At 49.1% G+C, this 22,349-nt stretch overlaps 2 protein-coding genes across 2 annotated transcripts in view; both read left to right on the forward strand.

Moving 5' to 3' along the window:
* The window catches only part of lpgat1 (lysophosphatidylglycerol acyltransferase 1), a 29,291-nt gene extending 17,289 nt beyond the window's left edge, over positions 1-12,002 (forward strand). The window contains exons 6-8 of the mRNA XM_056581057.1: positions 1,487-1,613; positions 11,562-11,668; positions 11,783-12,002. Coding sequence (XP_056437032.1) covers positions 1,487-1,613; positions 11,562-11,668; positions 11,783-11,934 — 386 coding nt within the window. The 3' untranslated portion in view covers positions 11,935-12,002. The remainder of the gene's footprint in view (positions 1-1,486; positions 1,614-11,561; positions 11,669-11,782) is intronic.
* A 4,896-nt stretch (positions 12,003-16,898) lies between these two features.
* On the forward strand, positions 16,899-22,036 carry nek2 (NIMA-related kinase 2). The gene is made up of 9 exons (XM_056581264.1): positions 16,899-17,230; positions 17,416-17,633; positions 17,949-18,189; positions 18,971-19,053; positions 19,150-19,276; positions 19,503-19,746; positions 20,056-20,110; positions 20,215-20,291; positions 20,631-22,036. The coding sequence occupies exons 1-9, from the start codon at positions 17,135-17,137 to the stop codon at positions 20,837-20,839; spliced, it is 1,350 nt and encodes a 449-aa protein (XP_056437239.1). The 5' UTR covers positions 16,899-17,134; the 3' UTR covers positions 20,840-22,036.
* Positions 22,037-22,349: the final 313 nt, after the last annotated feature.

The following is a 22,349-nucleotide window of genomic DNA, read 5'->3' on the forward strand; positions in this document are numbered from 1 at the left end:
TGCCGCAACACAACCCGCCCTTCCTTTGTGTCTCGCTAATGGCATTAAAATAAGAGCAGTGTCCCCTTTACCAGCGTGCACTGTCTGTGCGCCTGGCTTATCAAAAGCATAGCTCTCTCTGTCTCTCTCCCTCGGTATCTGTCTCCCTTTGTCTCCCGCTCTCTCTCTGGCCCCCTTGGATGCTCTGCAGAGGTGCCCAGATGCTGCTGACTCATTTGCAGACAAACGGGGCCATTCTGAGAGAACAGGGTTTCGATGTATATCTTGTGTGCGTCGCGCCGTATCAGCCACGCTAGTGCGATGTCCCCCCCTTGTCCTTTGCTGTGCTCTGTTTAATAGACAGCCCCCCCATGTTGGCAGGCAAAAACACTGATAAACGACACGTGATACATCAGTTATAACATAATTAGATTAATCATTGGGATGAAAACAGTGCCTGTGTTGAAGGTGTACTGCGGGAAAAGTTCAGGTGTCTGCTGCCGCTTTATGGCTCCAGGGATGTTGATGTGAACGGTGTAAAACCCGCCCTCCTCTGCACGTGTAGAGGCAGAGGACGCCGTCTCGTCACCGCGGCGACGAGACGAGGCGTGTTCCCTTCCACACATGCCTTCAGGTGCTGTGGTTGGGCCCTGCGCGATCTGCTGATGTACGTAGCGTATTTGCTCACGCCACCTTAAAGCGCTGTTTAGTGTTTGCAGAGAAAACAGAGCTGCACCTATTGCCCGTTGGAAATGAGCTCAGCTGGCTGATATCACAGACGGGTTTCGTCATTCAGGTGTGCCGTAGTAAACACGGCCCTTGCCCCGGCGGTCGCTGCAGACATTGTGTAACCCGAGCGCCGCTGGAGGTGTTCCCCCCCCCCCCCCCCTTCGCGTCGCTGGTGTTTGGGACTTCTCACTTGACTCTGCTGAACCAACCGAGCCGTGCTCCTCAGTGCCGGGTGTTTCGTCCGTCTGGCATTAGGACAGAAATAGCTTTCGTTTTAAACTGATGGAAGCCTCTCTGCTCGGCTGGGAACCCTCGTCACTCTCACTCGCGTCACGTCTGCGCTGTGAGTGCCAGCGCTGCCTTATGTTATGGATTTGGATGATGAGTCGGAGAGCTGATCCTGATGACCCTAGGTGCACTGTGTCGACAGCCTCAGTGACAATGTGCATTAGACACAGTAACAGGCTGGTGTTCTGTTTTAAGGTGCCTGTATATATGGTGGTACTTTGAGCTCAGGTTGTCTCATTGCAGGCAGCTAATTAATACTTCTGGAGGTTTAACCCTTGATAAATAAAGCTTGGTTTATGTACTGATTTTAATGATCTTATTACTTCTTATCTTCCTATTCTGTCATGCAGGTGGAACCTATTCAAACATCCACTAGATGTGCTTGTTTTGCGCGCTCTGTGTACATAGGATTGTTTATCTGGCCAATAACAGATACGCCTCCATAGTCTTGAATATTTTTTGATGCCTTCTATGCTTTCCTCCATCCCAGGTTATAAACGCAAAGGCTTGCAGTGGGTGGTGGATGTGACTATAGCCTACCCCCAGGCCCGGCCCATGGACATACAGACCTGGATCTTCGGCTACCGGCCCCCCACCGTCACACACGTGCACTACAGGTAGGTGGAGCTGGGCTTTGTTTTATTATACCGGTTGCATGGGAACCGGTATTATTTCCCTCAAACCAAGATCTGTATTTCAAGATGGCACTTGTTTCAGGACTCTTTATTCTCTAGCATTTTGGCCTGATCGCACAATCACACACACACACACACACACACACACACACACACACACACACGAAGCAGGCATCACACTCCACATTGTCTCCTCTCGGGCTGTAACTGATGTCTGAAAACAAAGCGTGGCGAGGGACGCTGACATCTCCGCAGCGCTGCCCCCCCCCCCCCCCTCCTCCCATGATCCGGCTGTGACTCACAGCCCCCATAATCCTCCTCATTACCAGGCCGTCATAACCAGTCCACGGCGATATCCTTTAAGGAGAGGAATCATATTACCAGTGCGCCTCATCGCGGGCTGCGTAATGGAATTACAACCCTGTGTGAGCCAGCGAACTTCCCTAAGCCTCGCTCGTGTGACTGGCCAGGTCTGGCCCGCTCCGCCCCGTGTGTGGGGGGAGGGGGGGGCCCACACACGGGGCACATCACACGGGGCACATCACACGCTGTTACAGAGACGGGCCTTGATTCAATGAGAGGTTTTATTTGGACGACTTACTGTAGCTGATGATGGTGCATTTCATTTAGCCGCCGTGCCGTGAGTTAATTTTTCCTTCTTGTTTTATTTATGGGGGCGTTCTGTGCTATGACATGAACGAAGCAATGCTGAAATACCCCCAGGAGGCCAAGCTCTACGATAGCTCGCTTATAGTTGGCCACAGGTCATCTGGTTATCTGCCAAGTTTTGTACACCCCATTACGCAATTATTAGCCTTTCCTGTGGCATTTGCAGAAGACGCCATCAGTGTACTTGGCGGCGAGCCCACTCCGAGCACTGTAATGCACTCGCAATCACCGAGCGGCATGTTGGCTTCTGCCCGCGGGCCCGTCTATCCCCCATAAATAAGCAAGGCTTGGCGGCCGCCCGCCAGTCACACGGGGCTCCAGAGCTCTGAGCAGCGAGCAGCTTCAGTCGGGACGCAGGGCGTCTTAACACTAGCAGTGCCCGTCAACACCTGGGAGGTGACCGGGCACCACCTTAGAAGAGGCAGCCGTGACGCACTGTGGTAAACGAGCGCCTTGGCGCGGACTCTGTCAAAAAGCCTGGGAAAACGCCCGGGAAGAACGCATCGTTGGCGCCCCGCCGCCACCGGAGTAAAAGGATTAAGCTTCACGCTAACTGATCCCAGAATCTGTTAGCGTTCAACATGGACTGTTTTCTGTCCTGGATAAAAAATGATTAAGATTCAAGAGATAAAAAATATAGGTACAACACTACCGAGTTTATTAAATGTTCTTTATCGATGCCGTCAGGAAATAAGCTCCTTCCACTGGAAGTGCTTTTGTTTTCCTCCGCTCTCAGTTAATACATAATATATATCTTCATAGTTGGATTATCGTGTTAAGGACAGCCTGAGGTAGGGTGCTATCGGTGTGTCTGATCAGTGCTGGTCTAATGGTGTTCTCCTCCGGCTAGGGGGCTGATCTGATTCCCCTGTCCTGGCCGCCCACAATGACCTTCATCCTTTCATTTAGATAAACAATGTCGCTAATTTAATAACTAATTCCCTCTAAATCGATCTGCTATCTAACATAATGAATGCACCTGAATTATAATGGGAATCATGTTTTGTATTGTCACTCTCTATATTGTCGTTGGTTGGAATATTACACTTTATTTAGACGGACACTTTCAGCACAGTGCGAAATAGTCCCTGGAAGCCCTTCTCTCGTAGTCTTGTGGTCAAAACCAAGCGAAAGGTGCCGGGTTAAACTCGTGTGTCTAGTGTAGTGTAAGTCCTAAATGACAGGGATACATGCTCTGAAGAATGGCTCCTATGAATGCAGTCCGGTATTGTTTTGTCTTTGGCCTGTTGGGTGAGCCCCCCCCCGCCCCCCCCCAGGCATGGCCGTCACACAGCAGGTCAGAGGACCGCCAGCAGGTGAGCGCTGTATTATAATGCAGCGCGGCAACAGGCTGGGGACAATGGACTGAATGAATTTCTTAAAGGTGATTGATGAACTCTCTGCCCCCCCCCCCCCAGAGAGTCTAGGACACCAGGAGCAGCAGAGTCTAATCCTGAAGACTCATTAAGTCTCTAATTATAGAGGCATAGACGAGCCATTCCCCCCCCCCCCCCCCCCCCGATGGGTATACTAGTGCTGGGGCCCGCCTGAGTCTTCGCTCACAGCGTTGTAGAACGTGTAGAAGTGTGCCAAAAAACCCACCTTGGTCCAGGTGTTCCCCCGGTGAGGAACCTGGACGGGGGCGGCCCGTTATGGGGGGGGGGGTGGATGAGTTGTTTGCCGCGATGCCCCGCCCCCCGGGGAGAGTGTATTCTGGTGTGTCATGTTGTGGTGAGCGAGCCTGTTGTGCATTTGTTTATGTAAAACAGGAGCGCTCGCACAGCCCAGTGGTGATGTCATGGGGAGGAGGGCCCCGCCCCTGGGACCCAGTGTGGCCCCGCCCCCCTCACCCTGGGATGACTCTGAGCGGGGCTGCAGTGTTTTCCTTCCTTTCTCCACCCTTTCGGTTGGGGGCGGGGTGGGAGGTGTCTCAAATATCTTGTGAATTAGGAGTTTAGCAGAGCTTTTTATGAAGCTGTAAAAGAGGCTTGTCTTGCAGTCTGGCCCTGGAGAGGAATATTCTGGATGATTTCGTTCCAGAATTGGAATATAATATCTCTATTGATGATGATCTGAGAGGCGGGGGGATCTTGAGCTCTCTGTGACTGGCAGATGGAGGTGTGACGGGGCTTCATGGGCACGGCGGGAGGCCAGTGGTGTCCGCCTGCTCAATGGGTTGAGATCCAACATTGAAAAAATATCGTGTGTGTGTGTGTGTGTGTGTGTGTGTGTGTGTGTGTGTGCGTACGCTTGTGCGTGTGTTGCTGATAGCCAGCTTTCGGAGGATGTGTGAAATGAAGGGCTGGCCCCAAATCTCAGAATAACTGAGTAATTGCCGTCAGTCGCTTTGTATCTGGACAGGAGAACCTGATTTGAAGGCTTCGGCAGCGCTTGACACCTGCCGAGTAGGGTGAGAATCTGCAGCACCGTCAGAGCTGCTGCCGAAGGAGCAGGCAGTGTGGGAGCACTTTAAAGGGTGGTGATAACAATAATGTGTATTAAAGGGCTCTCCCAAGGCTCTGTCTTGATGGGATCCCTCACCAGCAGTAGGAGGTTATGGCGAGCAGGGTGTTGATAATGGCTGAGATCATCAATGTATTTAGCAACCATTTTAAAGTCACTTCATGACCATGGATAGAAAAAGGCAGCCATGTTTTTTTCCTGTTCTTGTGATCAGGTATTCAAAACAGTGCCTCTGCTTTTTCTTTGGTGCTCAAGTAATATCATGAGAACTTTGTTGAATTTATTTTTAGTTTTGTGAAGTTTTGCCTCAAACTATGGAAGTTGTGGAAACGTTCACACTGAAGCTCGGCCAAAAACAGAGTCTGACTCATCCCTTCTGATTGTGCAGTTTTGCCTTGTGTCTTAATCAAATAATACACATCTTTCTTTTAGAAATCGAACTGCTTTTGAAATTAATTCGACAAAATCGATAATAGGTAGAATTTTTTTTTTGAACATGCACAACAGGATGTAACAGTTAATCTGAAGCTTGAGACTCGGATTGGGCCAGTCCTAGTAGAATGCAACATGGTTGTGCCTGGTCATCAAATGACTGCTCTTCCCTCTGCATCCATCATGAACACGCACGGGCACACACGGCGCTACTGCATCAACGCCGTTTCCTCAAACCATTTAAGAGGGATGGATTGTCAAGGTCTCTCGTGGGCAAGAAACATGGTTAATCGTTATGTACCCAATAGAAGTCCGTCAATAGACGGATCAATACCTCTTATCTCTCTCAACCCTTATGGGAGGAGGCAGGGTGGAGGGCAGGAGATTTTGAGTGTCAGCCTTTCCTTTGTCTCTCCACTAACATTGCCGTAACCACGGCGACAACAAATTGGGAATTGCCGGCCGCCATCAAAGATATCACTTTTTTATTCAGAGAGCGGGCACACAGGGCACACGCGTCATAAGACCTCTCACACAGGTTGGGCAAACCTGGTGGCCCCCCGCCAAGAGCCACATGGCCTGGCCCCACCTCACACAGAGGGCCCCCAGAGGCCACCTTTCAGCCCCCCCCCCCCCCCCCCCCCTCCACATTGGCCGCTGACGCCTAGCCACGCCCCATCCACAGCACAGCGGCTGACCTTCGCTCTGTCACGTGACTCTCACCACCTCCACCACCACTACCACCACCAACGCCTCTACTGCCAACTCCCCTACCGCCTTCTGCGCTATCAGCAGCTCTGATAGCGCCATATGGCGGGGCGGGGGGGCAGTGGGCACGGCAGGGTGTGGGCACGTCATAAAGGCACGCAGGTCAGATCGCTGGCCAACGCCGGCTGTGGGTCAGCAGATAGAAGGAGATACACTGTTTGTACTGTTTTTCTAAATGAATATCGCATATTTTTGCTTGAATGAATAGATTTGGGTTGAGATATGATCCATCGTCTGGTCAAATGTTGCTCTTCGACTGACATGGATAGACCTAAAAATGAGAGATGTGGCGGCGCTCCAAAGGCGGACAGGAAGGGGCGCTTGGGTGGACGTCCTTACCGGTATCCACGTCTTCCTGGAAGACCTCTATCAGAGGAGGGCCAATAAAGACTAAATGATACAATTAATGGGGCAGACTCCTGCTCGACGGGGGCTGACAGACGGCTGGGGGGTTAGTACGGTTAGCTTCACAGAGTAGCTCCCATTGCCCTCATGGTCATATCGGCGCACACATACTAGGTTCATACAATGTGGACCATATATATATATATATATATATATATATATATAGGAACAGGAAAGGACTTCCCTAATTTTAGTTGAATTATTACAATTTAACTGCAGTACCACAAGCGCTGTTTATGTATTCCCAGTGCAAACCGCACACACTCAACGTGTGTGTGTTTTTGGGTTGCCATGACAAAGGTGATAATCAAGCATGTATGAGGACCCTTGCATACAGATGAAGGCATTGTTGTCTCTTCTTCTTTCAACCGGCCGCAGGAGGAGAAATGAGGGGGCTTTAATCACCCAAGCCCAGCATCTTGCTCCTCTCAGTGCCTCACCCTAAACACCTTTAACACGCTCACACAGTCACCCACACAAAGACTGACGCGTGTCGGGTGCTTCGGTTTCGGCCGAAGAGGAGCCCTGCAGATCACACGATTGGGAGGGGAAACGAGCTGGTTACTGGCCAGGGAACAGGTTCAGCCTGATAAAGTTCCCAGTCGCATTGGCTCCCTTTTATCCTGATAGGGGATTGACTTAGTGAGCAGATGAAGGCCTTCTGTTGCAGTCCTGAAACGGGGAAACATGCAGGGACTACTGTTAACCCGTTTGGCTTTTCTGAACTCTATCAAGGCTTCAATGTAGCTCTGGTAAGCAGATGTACCCTGCTGCTGTTTTAAGGTAGACGTCCCGCCGTCCAGCACATGCATGCATTCCATTAGAGACATGGTGACGTGTCCCCGGTGCGCTCAGTGATCTGTACTGAGCACAAAGACGCCATGTGCCTCGAGCTAGCATCCAGCTCAGATCTGTCCTCAGTAAGATGTAGACGTAGTGCTGGCCCGACGGCCGCGGGTCAGACGGCCACTCGGGGCCAGTGTTGGAGATTATTGACAGGAGGCTCCGCCCCTCCCCCCCCCCCACTCAGCTGTCGGCTGCCAGGGTGTCGGGTTCACCCCGGGTCCCTCTGCCAAGTGGGTGAGATTAAAAAATAAATAAAAAATAGCACCCGGCCACGCGGCAATCTGCTGGACGTACGGTCAGGGCTGCTAAGGTGCCCTGCTACGCCTTCCCCTCCACCACCACCACCACCATCACCTCCACCACCACCATCACCTCCATCACCACCACCACTCCCATCACCTCCACCACCACCTCCACCACCACCACCACCACCACCACCACCACCACCACCACCATCACCACCACCACCACCACCATCACTCCCATCACCTCCACCACCATCACTCCCATCACCTCCACCGCCACTCCCATCACCTCCACCACCACTCCCATTACCTCCACCACCATCACTCCCATCACCTCCACCACCATCACTCCCATCACCTCCACCACCACTCCCATCACCTCCACCACCATCACTCCCATCACCTCCACCACCACTCCCATTACCTCCACCACCATCACTCCCATTACCTCCACCACCATCACTCCCATCACCTCCACCACCATCACTCCCATCACCTCCACCACCACTCCCATTACCTCCACCACCATCACTCCCATTACCTCCACCACTCCCATCACCTCCACCACCACCACTCCCATCACCTCCACCACCACCACTCCCATCACCTCCACCACCACCACCACCATCACCACCACCACCACCACTCCCATTACCTCCACCACCATCACCACCACCACCACCACTCCCATTACCCCCACCATCACCAACAACACCACCACTCCTCCCATTACCCCCACCATCACCAACACCACCACCACCTCCACCTCTCCTTGCATAACAAATAAAACGGGGATAGGAAATCAAAGACATACAGGCACACACACACACACACCTACACACACACACACACAAAGCAATACTCGTGTTTCCTTCACTCAGCACAATATTGACACTATAGTGCGATGTTCACCTCCATCGTCTCGGCACTACAAGCCAGGGCACAAGGGGTTTGTTACTGGCAGCTGCTTGGCACGTCGTGCCCATTAGCCTGTGGTCACATCAAGCCTCCTCCACTTCTCCCTCACTATATATTTATTTATTTATCACACTAAACAAGATGGCACCGCGGGTCACATGGACGTTGAGATCACGTAGACCCTCCTCTAAGGAGGACTTCGTAGGTTCAACCTGCGTGACCGCTCAGTCCCCCACTGGACCAAGACCCCCTCTCAGGGCCAGACCCTCGTGGTGCTAACCCTGTACTAGGTCAGCCCCTTGCAGTGGCTAGCGGAACAGGCCTAGCTTGGCCCTCCGCTTCCTCAGATCTGGAAGCTAGGCTACGTAGCGTGCTCCCCCAGCGCCCTCCTCCTCCTCTGCTCCCGGGCCTCTGGGCTCCGGGCGCCCACTGGCGTCACGCAACCACTCTGCATGAATATTTCAGCCCCCCCCACGCACGCAGCCGCAGGGCTATCGCTTTACATTAGTGGTGGTCGTTTAGCTATTTACCCTACAGAGTCGGTTGCCATGGCACCCCCTGGCGGAGGGGTGGGGGTTTCCATGGCTATCTGGTTTATGTATAGTCCATATTTGAACAGAACGATACTGATACAGAGGGTGGAGTCCAAACCAAAAACGCCACAAACCTTTACGGTTCTGCTTAATGAGCGGTGCCTTAGCTAGCAAACGCCAGCGTATCAGGTAGCCAGGAGAGAATGAGGGTGAGAGCGTGAGAGAGAGGGAGAGGGGGGGGAGAGGGAGCGGTGTGGCATGGTAACCTGGGCATCTTGTAATCGTGCTCTCAGGTGACCAGGCAGCTTAGCCTATTAAACTCTCTTCCCCCGGTGCTGCTGCTTCCAGAGGCTTCCAATATCGCCTGCTAGAGAGCTCTTCAGAGAAGTTCATGGTCTGGGCTTCAGAGGTCACCCCCCACCCTGTTAATGTGCAACCAATATTAACGGGACAAAGCAAAGGTTTACAGATTATTGATAAGATTTGTATTGAAAGCCAAATGGCTGACTAATGAGTGGAAGCTGGCCAAGGCCTTGTCTACTTCCACTGAGAAGTGTGCATGTGACTCTTCAAGCTGCAGCCTGACCCGTGGTATAACAAGATATTTCTAGTCTATAATTCGTTTCTGGGATGTTAATTTAGACTTTGACTACTGGACAGGCGTTCTCTAAGAGGGAATAGGCGCGTTCCAACTGAGCGGCTCAGTGTTTTGGATGTGCCCACTCACCGGAGCTCCCCTCGGTGTCCGTTCCCATACAAGAACCTTCGTAGCGGCTTCCCAACAGAGTTCGAATGTGATGTAATTAGTTCTGCAACACTTTTTGTCTGACATGATTATTTAGATGGTGATGATTATTTAGCTTGCGACTCGCGATTATTTATTCTCGTTCTCGATCGTCTGCCTGTCTCCTAAAAATGGCGCCGTTTATGTTGTGGCTGTCTCAGGTTCTACTCGCGTAATCATACATCGTACTCGCGTCTTATCAACCGTATCCAATCAGCATAGACTAGTTAGGAGTGCCTCAGAAAGCTCCTACCCCGAGGAAGGTACTAACTGATCCGCTAACTGTGTAGTTGGGTTGATCCTCTCTCCCAAGCCACACCCGTCGGCTCACTAGAAGGAGACGTCCCTCAGTCGGAACGCGCCTTATGTCTCCAGAACATCCTTGTTTATCTCTTGACGCATCGTATCCAAACCACTTTCGGTGGTTGTATGTGGTGTCCAGAGCTTTGTAGTGTGAAGACACGCCTCTGTCCTCCAGGCCTGGTGACACAGCATCAGCCCGCACCCCCCTCAGGGCACAGAGGAACACAGAGGCCTGAGACATGAGGGCCCCGTGGCCTCTTAGTTGTGTGTGGGTTTTTTTTCCCCCCAAAAGGTTCTATTAAGGGCATTGACCTGCACAAAGCGTTTAGATTGGCAAGCCCCATACCCCACATGGCCTTAGCTTCCTCCATTTAGTTTCAAACGTCGACTTCATCGTTCAACAACGTGTCGCTGAGATGACTCGTGGAAGTAGATGGATATAGATCACGGTCATAATCATAATCTGTCTTCTATCACCCGGTATGTGTGATTTCAGAGACTTTTTTTGTGACCTCCAATGTGCCTCGTGTGTGTGTGTGTGTGTGTGTGTGTGTGTGTGTGTGTGTGTGTGTGTGTGTGTGTGTGTGTGTGTGTGTGTGTGTGTGTGTGTGTGTGTGTGTGTGTGTGTGTGTGTGTGTGTGTGTGTGTGTGTGTGTGTGTGGGGGAGGGCTGGGACCCCTGCTGGCCGCTAAACGACACCACATCACCTTAGATAGCACACACACACGCTGACAGCGACGTTTATTCCTTTGTATATGTACCATACAGTTATGTCATCGCTGCAGTCTAGACATTAATAACCTCAGCTCCATTGCTATCGCCGTAGAACAGTTTGTTATCGTAAAAAACGAAACCTTTAATCTTGCTGATAAGATATCCCTCCATCGCCGCCTAGTGCCCATTAGTACAGTCAGTATGACGTGGATGGGGCTCACTATCTATCTTTTGAATTACTTGAGCATGGAATTGGGTACGCCATAAGAACGAGTATTCAGGTGTTCAAATGGCAGGTTATTGGTCGACGTCTATGCCTCTTCAATTAGTTCTTGCAGCAATATTCTTTCAGCATTCAGAAACATCGCTGCCCATTGTTGCGTTCCATAATCTGTTTTTGAAGAATCTGTACAATTATCTTTGCGCATGAGTAAACCAGTGATGGTTGGAGAGGACCAGGCCTGAGGCCCGGTCCTCTCCTTCAGCTCTCCTGTCTCCTCCTCACATCCCAAAGGCCTGCCGGCTAATTAAGGCCTGAAGGAGCTGACACACACACACACACACACACACACACACACACACACACACACACACACACACACACACACACACACACACACACACACACACACACACACACACACACACACACACACACACACACACACACACACACACACACACACACACAGGCCCGGATGATTGACTCTACTCTGAGATAGACCCAATCTGGCGCCCCCATAGTTTACACTATCGCCGCCTCCACACTACGGATCAATACGCGCCGCTTGCACAGAGTAAGCACTCTAATAATCGTGCTTGCTCTCTCCCTCTCTTCTCTCTCTCTCAGAGTGTACCCCATAAAGGAGGTTCCTGTTGACACGGCGCCCCTGACAGACTGGCTATACCAGAGGTTTGTGGAGAAGGAGGATCTGCTGACCCACTTCTACGCAACGGGTGGGTAACTGTGTGTTATTTAAACCCGTACGCCTCGGCCCGTATGGGATAGTCCCTAAGGGCTCTGTGTGCGTCCTGGCGTGGTTTCTGATCGTCCCCTCCGTCCCCAAACAGGCTCCTTTCCTCCCGCCAAGGGGCAGAAGGAGATGCCTTCCCGGGCGATGACCCTGGACCCGGTGTGGCTGTGCTTCATCCAGTCGCTGGCCTTCGCCTCCGGCTACATGTGGTACCGGGTCCTCCAGTACGCCTACTGCTGGGTTTTCTGAGCCACAGTCGCCAGGGCGACGGCCTCCAGAGGGACCATGGGAAAGACTCAGGATCAGTGGGATGTGTGGCCCAGTGTTGTACTAGACCCCCCCCCCCCCCACCCCCCCCTGCCCTGCCCAACCCCGCCACCCCCAACCAATCCCTCCCCAACGATGGATGAATGTACATTTGCGAAAAAGCCGGAGAGACACTGGGGGCGGGGGGCATCATAGAAAAGAAGTAAACGGAATAAAACTACACATGAATAAGAAAATGAAAGCCCACCCAAGCCTCTTATAAGGCTGCTCATGTTTAGACACACACAAGTACTGACTCTAACACACTCCACCGGCCCGCCCCAGCAGGCGGCCCATCCTCCTCTCTCACACTTGTCGTCAAAAGTAACGCTTTAATGTTTACATCTCCACCCCCTCCCCCCCATCACATATGAGGCTCAGGACTCCCCCGGAGGTATTTTTTCGACTATCTGTCAATCTCCCTGGGCTTTACCCGTGATAGTTTTACAGTTAAGTGTGTTTGATTGTGTGTGTGTGTGAGTGTGTGTGTGTGTGTGTGTGTGTGTGTGTGTCTGTGTTCTGAAGTTAGTAAAAAAGCGTAATGCCTGCCCTAAATCGTCCGGGCCGGACCAGAAGAAGCCCCTTGGATCCTGCTCTCTGTCTTAGTCTCAGCCTGTTGCCATCGGTATTGAGCGCGGTGGGGGCTGCAGAGACCCCCCCCCACGGCCGACCAGCGGGGGTCTCTTCATTGCACTAAGGATCCATACTGCCCACCCCGTGTCCCCCCCTGACGACCCCCCTGGGAGACAGACCCTCACCTGGAGCTGTGGACGTTTTTTAATTGCTTTCAAAAGAAAAAAGATCTCTCTTGCTCTCGCTCTCTCTCTCACTACACATCTATTGGCATCCATACGTTGTGGTCCCTGTGACGAGGGCCACAGTGTGTGTTGTCATTAGGCTCCGAGTTCCCCCGGGAGCGAGGGAGGGCTCCTGTTTACACCGCTCGGCCCTGAAGGGACGCTGGCTCTCACGACTTCGGGTTTGGGCCCCGAGGCCGGTGCCCGTGTGCCAGGCCCGTCCCGGGGCAGTGGCCATGGCCACAATCAGTGGCCAACGACTGCATGACTTCAACGAGGGCAGAACTCTTGCCAGCTCCAATTTCCCGCTACCGGAGAAAATTGCAGAGGACCCCCCTCCTCCGCCCACTCCCTATTAAGTGTCTGCCCGCCATGCACAGGACACACACACACGCGCACACACACGTGCACACGTACACTCTCTAACCATGTGCAGCTACACAAACTAAGAGTAGCTGTCCGACTCGAACCCACGCCAGACTGAAGGCAGCGCCAGAGAGGGGATTCCTACTGGGAACGCCTAGTTTTACAAATATTTAAGCCATACGCTTAGTGTCGTTTAAGGGACAAGGACAATGGGGAAAGGAGGGTGGGCAAAAAAGGAAAAGGATCATTCTTAATAGAAAAGCTTACCCTAATGTTCAGCATACTAAAACCTAGGTGTCAGTTCTGTAAATGTACAGCATAACCTGCCTATGTGAGTGTTTGTGTGTGTGTCTGTGTGTGTGTGTGTGGGAGAGCGCGTGCGTGCGTGCGTGTTTGTGTGGTTGTCTTTCAACACCCCCTCCCTCCCCGAACCAACCTGCTCCCTGTTTATTTTTAATTTTTTATCTATACAAATTAATGTTGTGTTGCTCTGTGGCGTCAGAGTGCGAGGACAGCTCACCGTGGCGGAGTGTTTTCATTTGTTTTAAATTACTTGAACCGTCGTACCCCTGTTATGGTATGTTTAATTTTGTACATAACAAAGAAGAGGAAGGATCTCTTTGTCTATCAATGACTGCAAGGTTGTGTCACGCGTCGGCACTCAGCTTTTATTATTTCAGATTGTTTTTATTTTTTTAAATTATCATGAATGTTTTAAAAGAGAAAAAGGCAAGGTTTTCCCCTGTGTCCAGTGTTGTATCTTTCTTTTCTTGTTTTGTGGTGACACCAAACTAGGACGCTACTATATGCCACAAAAAGTCTGTTTTGAGAGACGGCCAGTCTCTTCGTCCAATGACACGCGGGCCCAGTTCAAAGTTGAGCCCCGCCCCTTCCTTCGCCCAGCCCGGAGCATCAAAGAGTGAAAACACTGATGAAGGCTTGTGCATGTAGGATTCTGTGGGATATCTTTGCTTTCCAGCTTGCCCCTAAAAACACGTTTGATGGCTATAGACTGTTAAGAGGCAACCCACCACACAGCCTGGAGCCTAGTCCCATGCTGCCAGTCTGCATTCACTCTGATGCGGGGGAGGGGGGGGGGTACCAACACTGTAACTGGGCCAGGAGAGGAAAGCAATAGTTGTTCCCCTTTTCATTTTTTTTTTTTTTGATTTGGGGCGTTTTTGTAAAGGGAAGTTCACACAGGGCCCAGCAATGATGCGGCGATGTTGTATTGAGAGTCAATGTGAAAGGTTCTGACCCTGCTCTCCTGACGGGCAGCAGGAGGAACCGCCTCCAGGGAGGGGGAGATGAAGTGGATACACAAATGCAATGAGGTTGCATTGAAGCCCACCCCTCTCCTTTCAGGGGGAGTATACATGTAGGAGCTGTGTATGAAATGCAGAGGGCTACCTGACTAGGTAGATGTGAAACCCTTTTCGGGGCTAGACTGAAACGTGTCTATTCGTCCTGCCACCCTGAGATGTTCCCCGGTATGAATAGGAGATGCCACAAGTCGTTTCTTTTCCATTTTTCTTCCCAAGGCCGCTTTTCCAAAGAAGGCAGAGATGGTGGGCAGGGGGAGGTTTTTTCCTAGATATGGTTATAGGAAATGAACACAATAGAAATTAAAAACAAATGATACTAGAATTGTCTGTAATTTTTCCATTTTGTACTTCTCCTTTAATTCCTAGCTACACAGCCATTTTACAACACAGAGACCTTGTGCTGGAATAAAACATCAAAATGATCTTTACCGTCCATCTTTGTTTTTGTGTGCGTGTGTGTGTTTGTGTCCCAGCTTCCCACTATTAGTTACAATACAACAAACTATTTGGATGGGTGTCATTATTTAACATAATCTTTCATTGAAAGTGCCTTAAACTGAGGCAGAGAGCATGAAAACGTACATTTGTATTTGTTCGAAGGGATTATTTTAACTGCTGCATGACTCCCTAGTTAATTAAACTGACTGGGTACAGTGGCATGGCTCAAGGGCCTTGTTCGAGTTCCCACATCGTAATTTGCTGATGTGTGTCTCCCAGAACCTGTCTCCGGGTAATTGAAACGTGTGTTTACTCTGCTCCGTGGCTGTTGTTTAAACCTGGATCGGTATCTGTCACTAACCGCCAGCTTACTCCACGGTGCTCTGATTTCAGCCTGGGAAACAGGAACCCGGTCGACCTGAACCGCTCAGTGCATCACCTCTCCGGGAACAAGAGAGGCTCCACTTGTGCGGTTGTGTATGGCCTGCATGATGAGGAGAGGTTTGATGCATAGTCCAGCACACACAACTGTTATTATACACACAATACATCGACATTGTATAAGACACCTAATACATGGCTAATTGTTTGCATGCGTCAACATATGTATTTAAACTTCCCCTAAGCTTAAAACAAATAAATCTTGGCGTCAGCTTGTCACATGTCACCACACTACACGCCTGAGTACAGAGAGCCATTAGAGCCAATCACTTCTTGGAGACGTCGCAATTCCACGACATGAACGGGGCCTGATGCACAAGTGTGGGCATGAAATCATCTGCAGGAGAAGGGGCTGGTGGACGATGGAGGAGACGGCGTCTCCTCCTGACACGAGGAGAGACACTGGCGTCCAGCTGCGCCAGGGATGGCCAGGGTGACCCGCGGACGCACTCCAGAAATAGCCTCTGTGCTCTCGGCTAGGCAGCTGAATGTCACCTAACCCCCACCCCCCTCTCTCCCTCCTCGAGTGCTTCGATAGCACACGTGTAGCCTACGGGGATCACGTTTTGGATGGACATGATCATGTTCTTCAGTCAAAGGCGTGTAATATGTGTAGGTCCACAGCAGGTCCACAATCCTGCAGACAGGTATGCTGCCGATCCCTGGCCAAACAGGTGCACTTCACATGCAAAGACGGACCTAAACTGTGTGTGTGTGTGTGTGTGTGTGTGTGTGTGTGTGTGTGTGTGTGTGTGTGTGTGTGTGTGTGTGTGTGTGTGTGTGTGTGTGTGTGTGTGTGTGTGTGTGTGTGTGTGTGTGTGTGTGTGTGTGTGTGTGTGTGCGCATCCCTATTTTCAAATGACCAAAAAGAAAATCTAAGTTCTGAATGATGATCATTCAGTGCTTATCTAATATACATAGTTTGTCGTAACGATTTGGTTTCCCCAACTTTGCCACGGGATGTCTACTGTTTTGAGCAAGGCATTGAGACTTCGGAGCTATTAATGGGGCCTCCAACTAGGACTCTCATCTCGATAATAAATTAAGCAGTGCTCGCCACTGCTTCACTTGCTGTGGCTCGCCATTTTTGATATTTTTGTATCACTGTTTGAGAATGACTGAAAAAAGTATAGACTTTTGATTTACAAGACTAACTCTAACTTAAACCAATACACCACAATAATGATTTGTTTGTATTTTAATTGAGTATGCTTGACATCTTAAATGGGCCATGCCATGACACACAACAGAGACATCAAGGTTATCAAGATACAAGGTACGGGAAATACCCCTTTTAATCACTTCCGTTATCGTGTGTTGTAATTCTTATTTTTGAACAACGATGCGCCTCAACAATTACGTCATTCGCTGATCCTGGGCAGGTAAAAGTGTGCGTATTATTGCTGCCACCTAGTGGACAGAAATCAGACATCCTCTTGAAATACCTGCTAAACTCTCGCGGTATCAGGCGCTCGCAACCTGGCAACTGTGTAGTTGTTGTGGCCAATCAGGATTCAGCTTCACTCGAGAAATAACCAATCAGCTTAGAGAGTTCAGGCACCAGTTTAAAAACAGCGTTTCTGTTTTGTTTTCGGCAACGATCACATGCCTACCTGTTTGTGACTCCATTATTATCACCATACAATTGGTTTCACCTAACATCCGCTGGATTTAAGATAAACAAATTGATACGTTAAGGTGTTTCTAATAGTTTATCAGGCCAAGTCCATGGTAACTAAATAGCCTTTCTTAGATTACAATCGGTTGATAAACAGCATGCCTTCTCGTGTTGAGGACTACGAAGTCTTGCATACGATAGGATCTGGTTCTTATGGCAAATGTCAGAAAATAATAAGGAAATCTGACGAAAAGGTGAGTACCAATGCTGCCGAACGCAGCATACCATCCACATTATGGATCTGAATGCACCAGTCTATTGACTGGTGCATGGTAATTGTGTCCATTACTGTGAGCACGTATACAAACATTCACGTAATTGTCGACGGTGCACCCTCAAACATCATCATTTTGCTCTCATATACCTGTGTTACCTACAGCTTCTGGTGTGGAAGGAGCTTGATTACGGAAGCATGGGCGAGAACGAAAAGCAAATGCTCGTCTCAGAGGTTAACCTCTTGCGGGAACTTAAGCATCCAAACATAGTACGGTACTACGACCGCATCATCGACAGGACAAACACCACACTATACATTGTCATGGAGTACTGTGAAGGCGGCGACCTCTCCACTCTTGTCGCCAAGTGCATCAAGGAAAGGTGAGGGGGTGGTTGTATTGATGGTGTTTTCATCAGGTAGGCCTATATTGCCTTCACCTGATATATGCAATACATCAGGTGTATGCAATCAATGGTCATCATTTCTCAAATATCATTTCTTCAAAAAATAAAAAGGGTACACTCAAATATTATTTTATGAACATAACACTACTACACTTCTTGTCTATAATGTAGTGTATGTCTTGGGACTGTTTATTTTTTGCTAGATATTTCATGTCCAATACATGGACATGAAGTTTTCCCCTTCATTGTATGCATCTGAGCTCTGTGCATTCGTGGCGCCTCTCCTTCCAGGTGCTATCTGGAGGAGCAGTTTGTCCTGCGGGTCATGGCCCAGCTCATGCTGGCCCTGAAGGAGTGCCACCGGCGCAGCGACGGTGGCGCCACTGTGCTGCACCGGGACCTGAAGCCCGCCAACATCTTCCTGGACGTCAAGCAGAACGTCAAGCTGGGAGACTTTGGACTCGCTAGGATCCTAAACCATGACACCAGTTTCGCAAAGACCTTTGTCGGCACGCCTTACTACATGTCTCCTGTGAGTGGCCTATCAGTCCCGTGATGTGCCGGAGTTCAATTGGAAGTCTTCTTTAGCTTTTCCATTATTTGTTTTTTTCTCTCCTTTTTAAAAGTAAATTCACGTGACTTGACAAAACCGAACATGTGTCACAACTGCTGAGCAGGGAACTGGACAATCTTGTTGAGCACTCTGTTACCCAGGAGAAATAATTGTAGTTGAAAAGCTTGAAACTTGAGCTGAGGCCATGAACTCTTATCGGCAACCAGAGAAACAAAAGCCATTGTCGAGATGTGTTCCTTCATCGAGTATACACTTGAATTTGGACTTTTTATATCCTTGTCACAAAATTGATGGTTATCCATCTACCAAACTGCATCAATGGTTCACTCATTTGGGGTCAACTTCGTTTGGATTCTTGTTAACATCCTTCCGAGTCAATGTTGATCCATATGCTTAGGGCGGGCGTGGAAAAAAGAATGCTGAAGTGTTTTATTTTCCTATGAACACCCAGTGAAAGCTGAACCCTAACCTTGTGCCTTTCTTTTATGACACCTTAGATCAGTGTTATAATGTTGGGCAAGGAACACGTTAATACTCGTCTATTCTTTGATGTTTGAACAAGGACTTTTTTTGTTTTCTCCTGTGTTCTGTTTACCCAGTCCTTAACATCTAACATTCTCCAACTATTTCACAATAATAAAGTCAACAGTTCTAGACAACTTGTTTGTCTTCCATGTCAAATTTAGGAATGTAAAAATTCCCAGAACTTTAACTCTACAACTGCTTTTTTGTTTTTCAGGAACAAATCAACCGGATGTCTTACAACGAGAAGTCAGACATTTGGTCTCTCGGCTGTTTGCTGTATGAACTTTGCGCTCTATCGTAAGTTTTTCCTCGCTCTCTAAATGGTTCTCCGGGATGTTAAATGTTATAGGATGCGGGTTGTAATGTTGATGGGTGTCTTTTGGCCCCGGTTAGACCTCCCTTTACTGCTTACAACCAGAAGGAGCTGGCAGAGAAGATCCGCAAGGGCCAGTTCACAAGGATCCCTTACCGATACTCTGACGGGCTCAACGCCCTGCTGACCCGAATGCTCCATTTAAAGGTTTGCTACTAATTTGAAGGGGGGGGGAAATGGGATTGCACAAAGACCATGTTCTCGTGTCAATGCATAATGCAGTCAAAAACATGGAAGTATAGTCCGTGGCCCGGTCGCGTTCCGATGCATTACTGACCAGTCCTAAAAAACAACGTTCCCTTTTATCGTCTTCTTGACTCGCGTACTGCATTTGGCCGCTTGTGTTCACTGGTTTGTGGCGGCGCCTTGGCAGGACTACCTGAGGCCCTCGGTAGAGTCCATCCTCCAGAGCAGCCTGCTGGCCGACACGGTGGGGGAGGAGCGGCGGAAGGCGCTGGTGCGGGTCCGCAGGAAGTCCACAGAGTGCGTGGCCGCCGCGCCCCAGGCCGCCGCGCCCCGGGTTGCCATGCCGGAACCGGCCTCGGAGCTCCGACTCAAGGAGCGGGTCTTACGAGACAGGGAGCAGGCCCTCAAGGAACGAGAGGAGAGGCTGGAGCGTGAGTGTGTGTGTGTGTGTGTGTGTGCGTGTATGTACCAGATGTACCTGTGAGACTCTGCATAGACTTAACACTACCAGTCCTGCGTTTGCGAAAAACCTCTGGACGTTATGGAACCAATCCTTAACGTTTTGTGGCATTTCCAAGATGGAGGTCATCCTTGATATGACAGGATTCGTTTGCAGCTTTGGTCCAGGCTTTAGTATCACACTCAGAATTAATTGTGTTTCGAAGGCTGTCAATTGTGGCTACCTCTTTGTATGTTCATGTGTTTTGGGGGTTTCTGTGGTCTCAACTCTTTAATGGCAGAGCGGGAGCAGGAGCTGTGTGTCCGCGAACGACTGTCTGACGTGAAGCTTGCGAGGTAAATAAAAGCAGTTATTCTTGAGCTCGGGTCCAAACTCTTCCAAAGTTCTAATGGGATGCTCTGATGATCCAACCTAACCATCGTCTTATTGATGCTTTCAGAGCGGAGAGTTTGCTGAAGAACTACAACCTCTTGCGGCAGGCGAAGAGCCTGGCCGGGCCGTACTCTAAGGAGATAGGTACGAGGCTGGCCCGTCAAGCCCTGGAGCCCCTGAACCTCTACAAGAATTGAGCCAGAGCGTTGTCCATTAATTATACCTGTGGTTGGGGGGGGGGGGGGGGGGGGGGTGTTAACTTGATGTCATGTTTGTTTTTATATACTTTTAAACCATGTAAATAAAGATTTTATTTTGTATATACATGTGCCAAACATTGGGTGGGAGTGCATTGGGAAGAGTCTTCCCATCATGGTGGCGGCCACATGTCGTGTTAGGCAGGAGTCTCTTGAAGACTTTGGATAAATTACAGTTGCACACACAACTTCTTCACAAGTAACTCCCCTACTGTCTCTGTCCTAGATCTGGACGAGGACTGCTCCCCTGGCAAGAAAAAGGTCCACTTTGCAAGACGCAGTCAGGAGAACCAGGGCCCTGGCAGCAGAGACTCCCTGCGCTGCCAGGAGCTGGTCCTGAAGAAGAGGCTGCAGGCGGCCGACTCACGGGCCCAGGCCCTGGGGGAGGTGGAGCGGGCGTACCAAAGGAGCAGGCAGTTCCTGGGGATCCGCTAAGACCAGGCCACCAAAATAACAATGTGAAGACTACTGAATCAAATCAAAGGGCCCTGGGTTACCATGGCTTGACAGGGAACTAGTTTTGATCTTTATTTATTTGTAACATAGGACCTTAGTGGTGAAGACAGTGCAGAAGACTGAACCCAAATAATTTCACATTTCAATGTTGGAAGTTTTCTTTTCTTTGAATTTTCCTTTTTCATTCCATTGTGTGCTCATGTCTGTGGATGTCTCATGCATTTTAGATGACCTACTCCGACTTTTTAGGCCTTTTTATAAATATTACTCTCTGGGTTTGAAAGGTGTCGGTTGGATGTGAATTATATTCCGAGTGTGTTTGTGTGTATGTGGTTTCCATTAAAGAAACCTAGAATGTTTCAATCTTGTTTGCATTTAAGAGAGATAAAGACTTTCCATTATGAAAGGTCTACCAGATTTAACCTAACCAAATGTATTGGTGTCATGTCCAAATGAATATAATAACTGATTTTCTAACTTTAATTTCCAGGTCTTCTTCCTAATAGGTTACAATAGTATTAGCGAGCAGGGGCGTTTCTAGGTTTCTGAAATATCCGGGGCTTAGCCCAGAGGGAAAGGGCAATTTTTTTTGTATGCTTTATTGCAAATGCACATTTTTTCATAATGTTTTACATAAATACACAAAATACAGTTTATTATAGCTTTAAATAGCTTCCTGACTGCTGTGCTGCTTATTCCCAGACATCTAAATTTCCATTCAAGTTATTTCAGAGTAAAATGAATACTAGTGAGACAGATCTTATATATATTTATATATATATGACTGAAGATAGGATAGGTTAATTCGCTTGAGGTGGTAAACAGGCTGGTTATATTTTTTAATCGTTTATTCTCTTGCCAGATGGACTATCTAGAAGGACTTGGCTACTTTGAGATGCCCCTGGAATCCCCATGTTTGTTTCTAGTGTAAAGCAAGTGGAAAAATAGTTTTTTTTTCTTTCGTCTATCTCAGCCCCTTTTTATCAAAGGACTCCCATTTATTAACAATAATGTGGATTGCTTATAGCCGACAATGTAAAGAATGGTGAGATGATTGATAGCAATCACATCTCAAAATCCCATGTTAGGAACAAAGTATCGCAATTGAACGATAAAGCCTGATATCCAAGTGAGTAATGATGTGTTTGTTCTACATACAGTTTATTTGCCTTTTAATATATGTATTAATATATCGGACAGATACCTCTTTTTTTTTTTAATGCAATACTTGGTGGATAATATTAACATTCGATACGACTCGAAACCACAGATGTTAAATTCCAAATCATAAAATAAAGCTACATTTCATTATATATTTATTTAAATCTAAACTGTTCAATGCAAAGTCAGAAAACTATGGTTGTAACTGCATCATAGATCACTATTGAATGTTAATTTGGAGCTACGAATTAAATCAGGAATGGAGAAACTATGACGGCCCTGCGATGCTGGACTGTCTGTTTGTTAGCAGCGTTGCCAGATTGGACCC

The sequence above is a fragment of the Gadus chalcogrammus genome, chromosome 21 (genome assembly GCF_026213295.1).
Source record: "Gadus chalcogrammus isolate NIFS_2021 chromosome 21, NIFS_Gcha_1.0, whole genome shotgun sequence".
Classification (NCBI taxonomy): Eukaryota; Metazoa; Chordata; class Actinopteri; order Gadiformes; family Gadidae; genus Gadus; species Gadus chalcogrammus.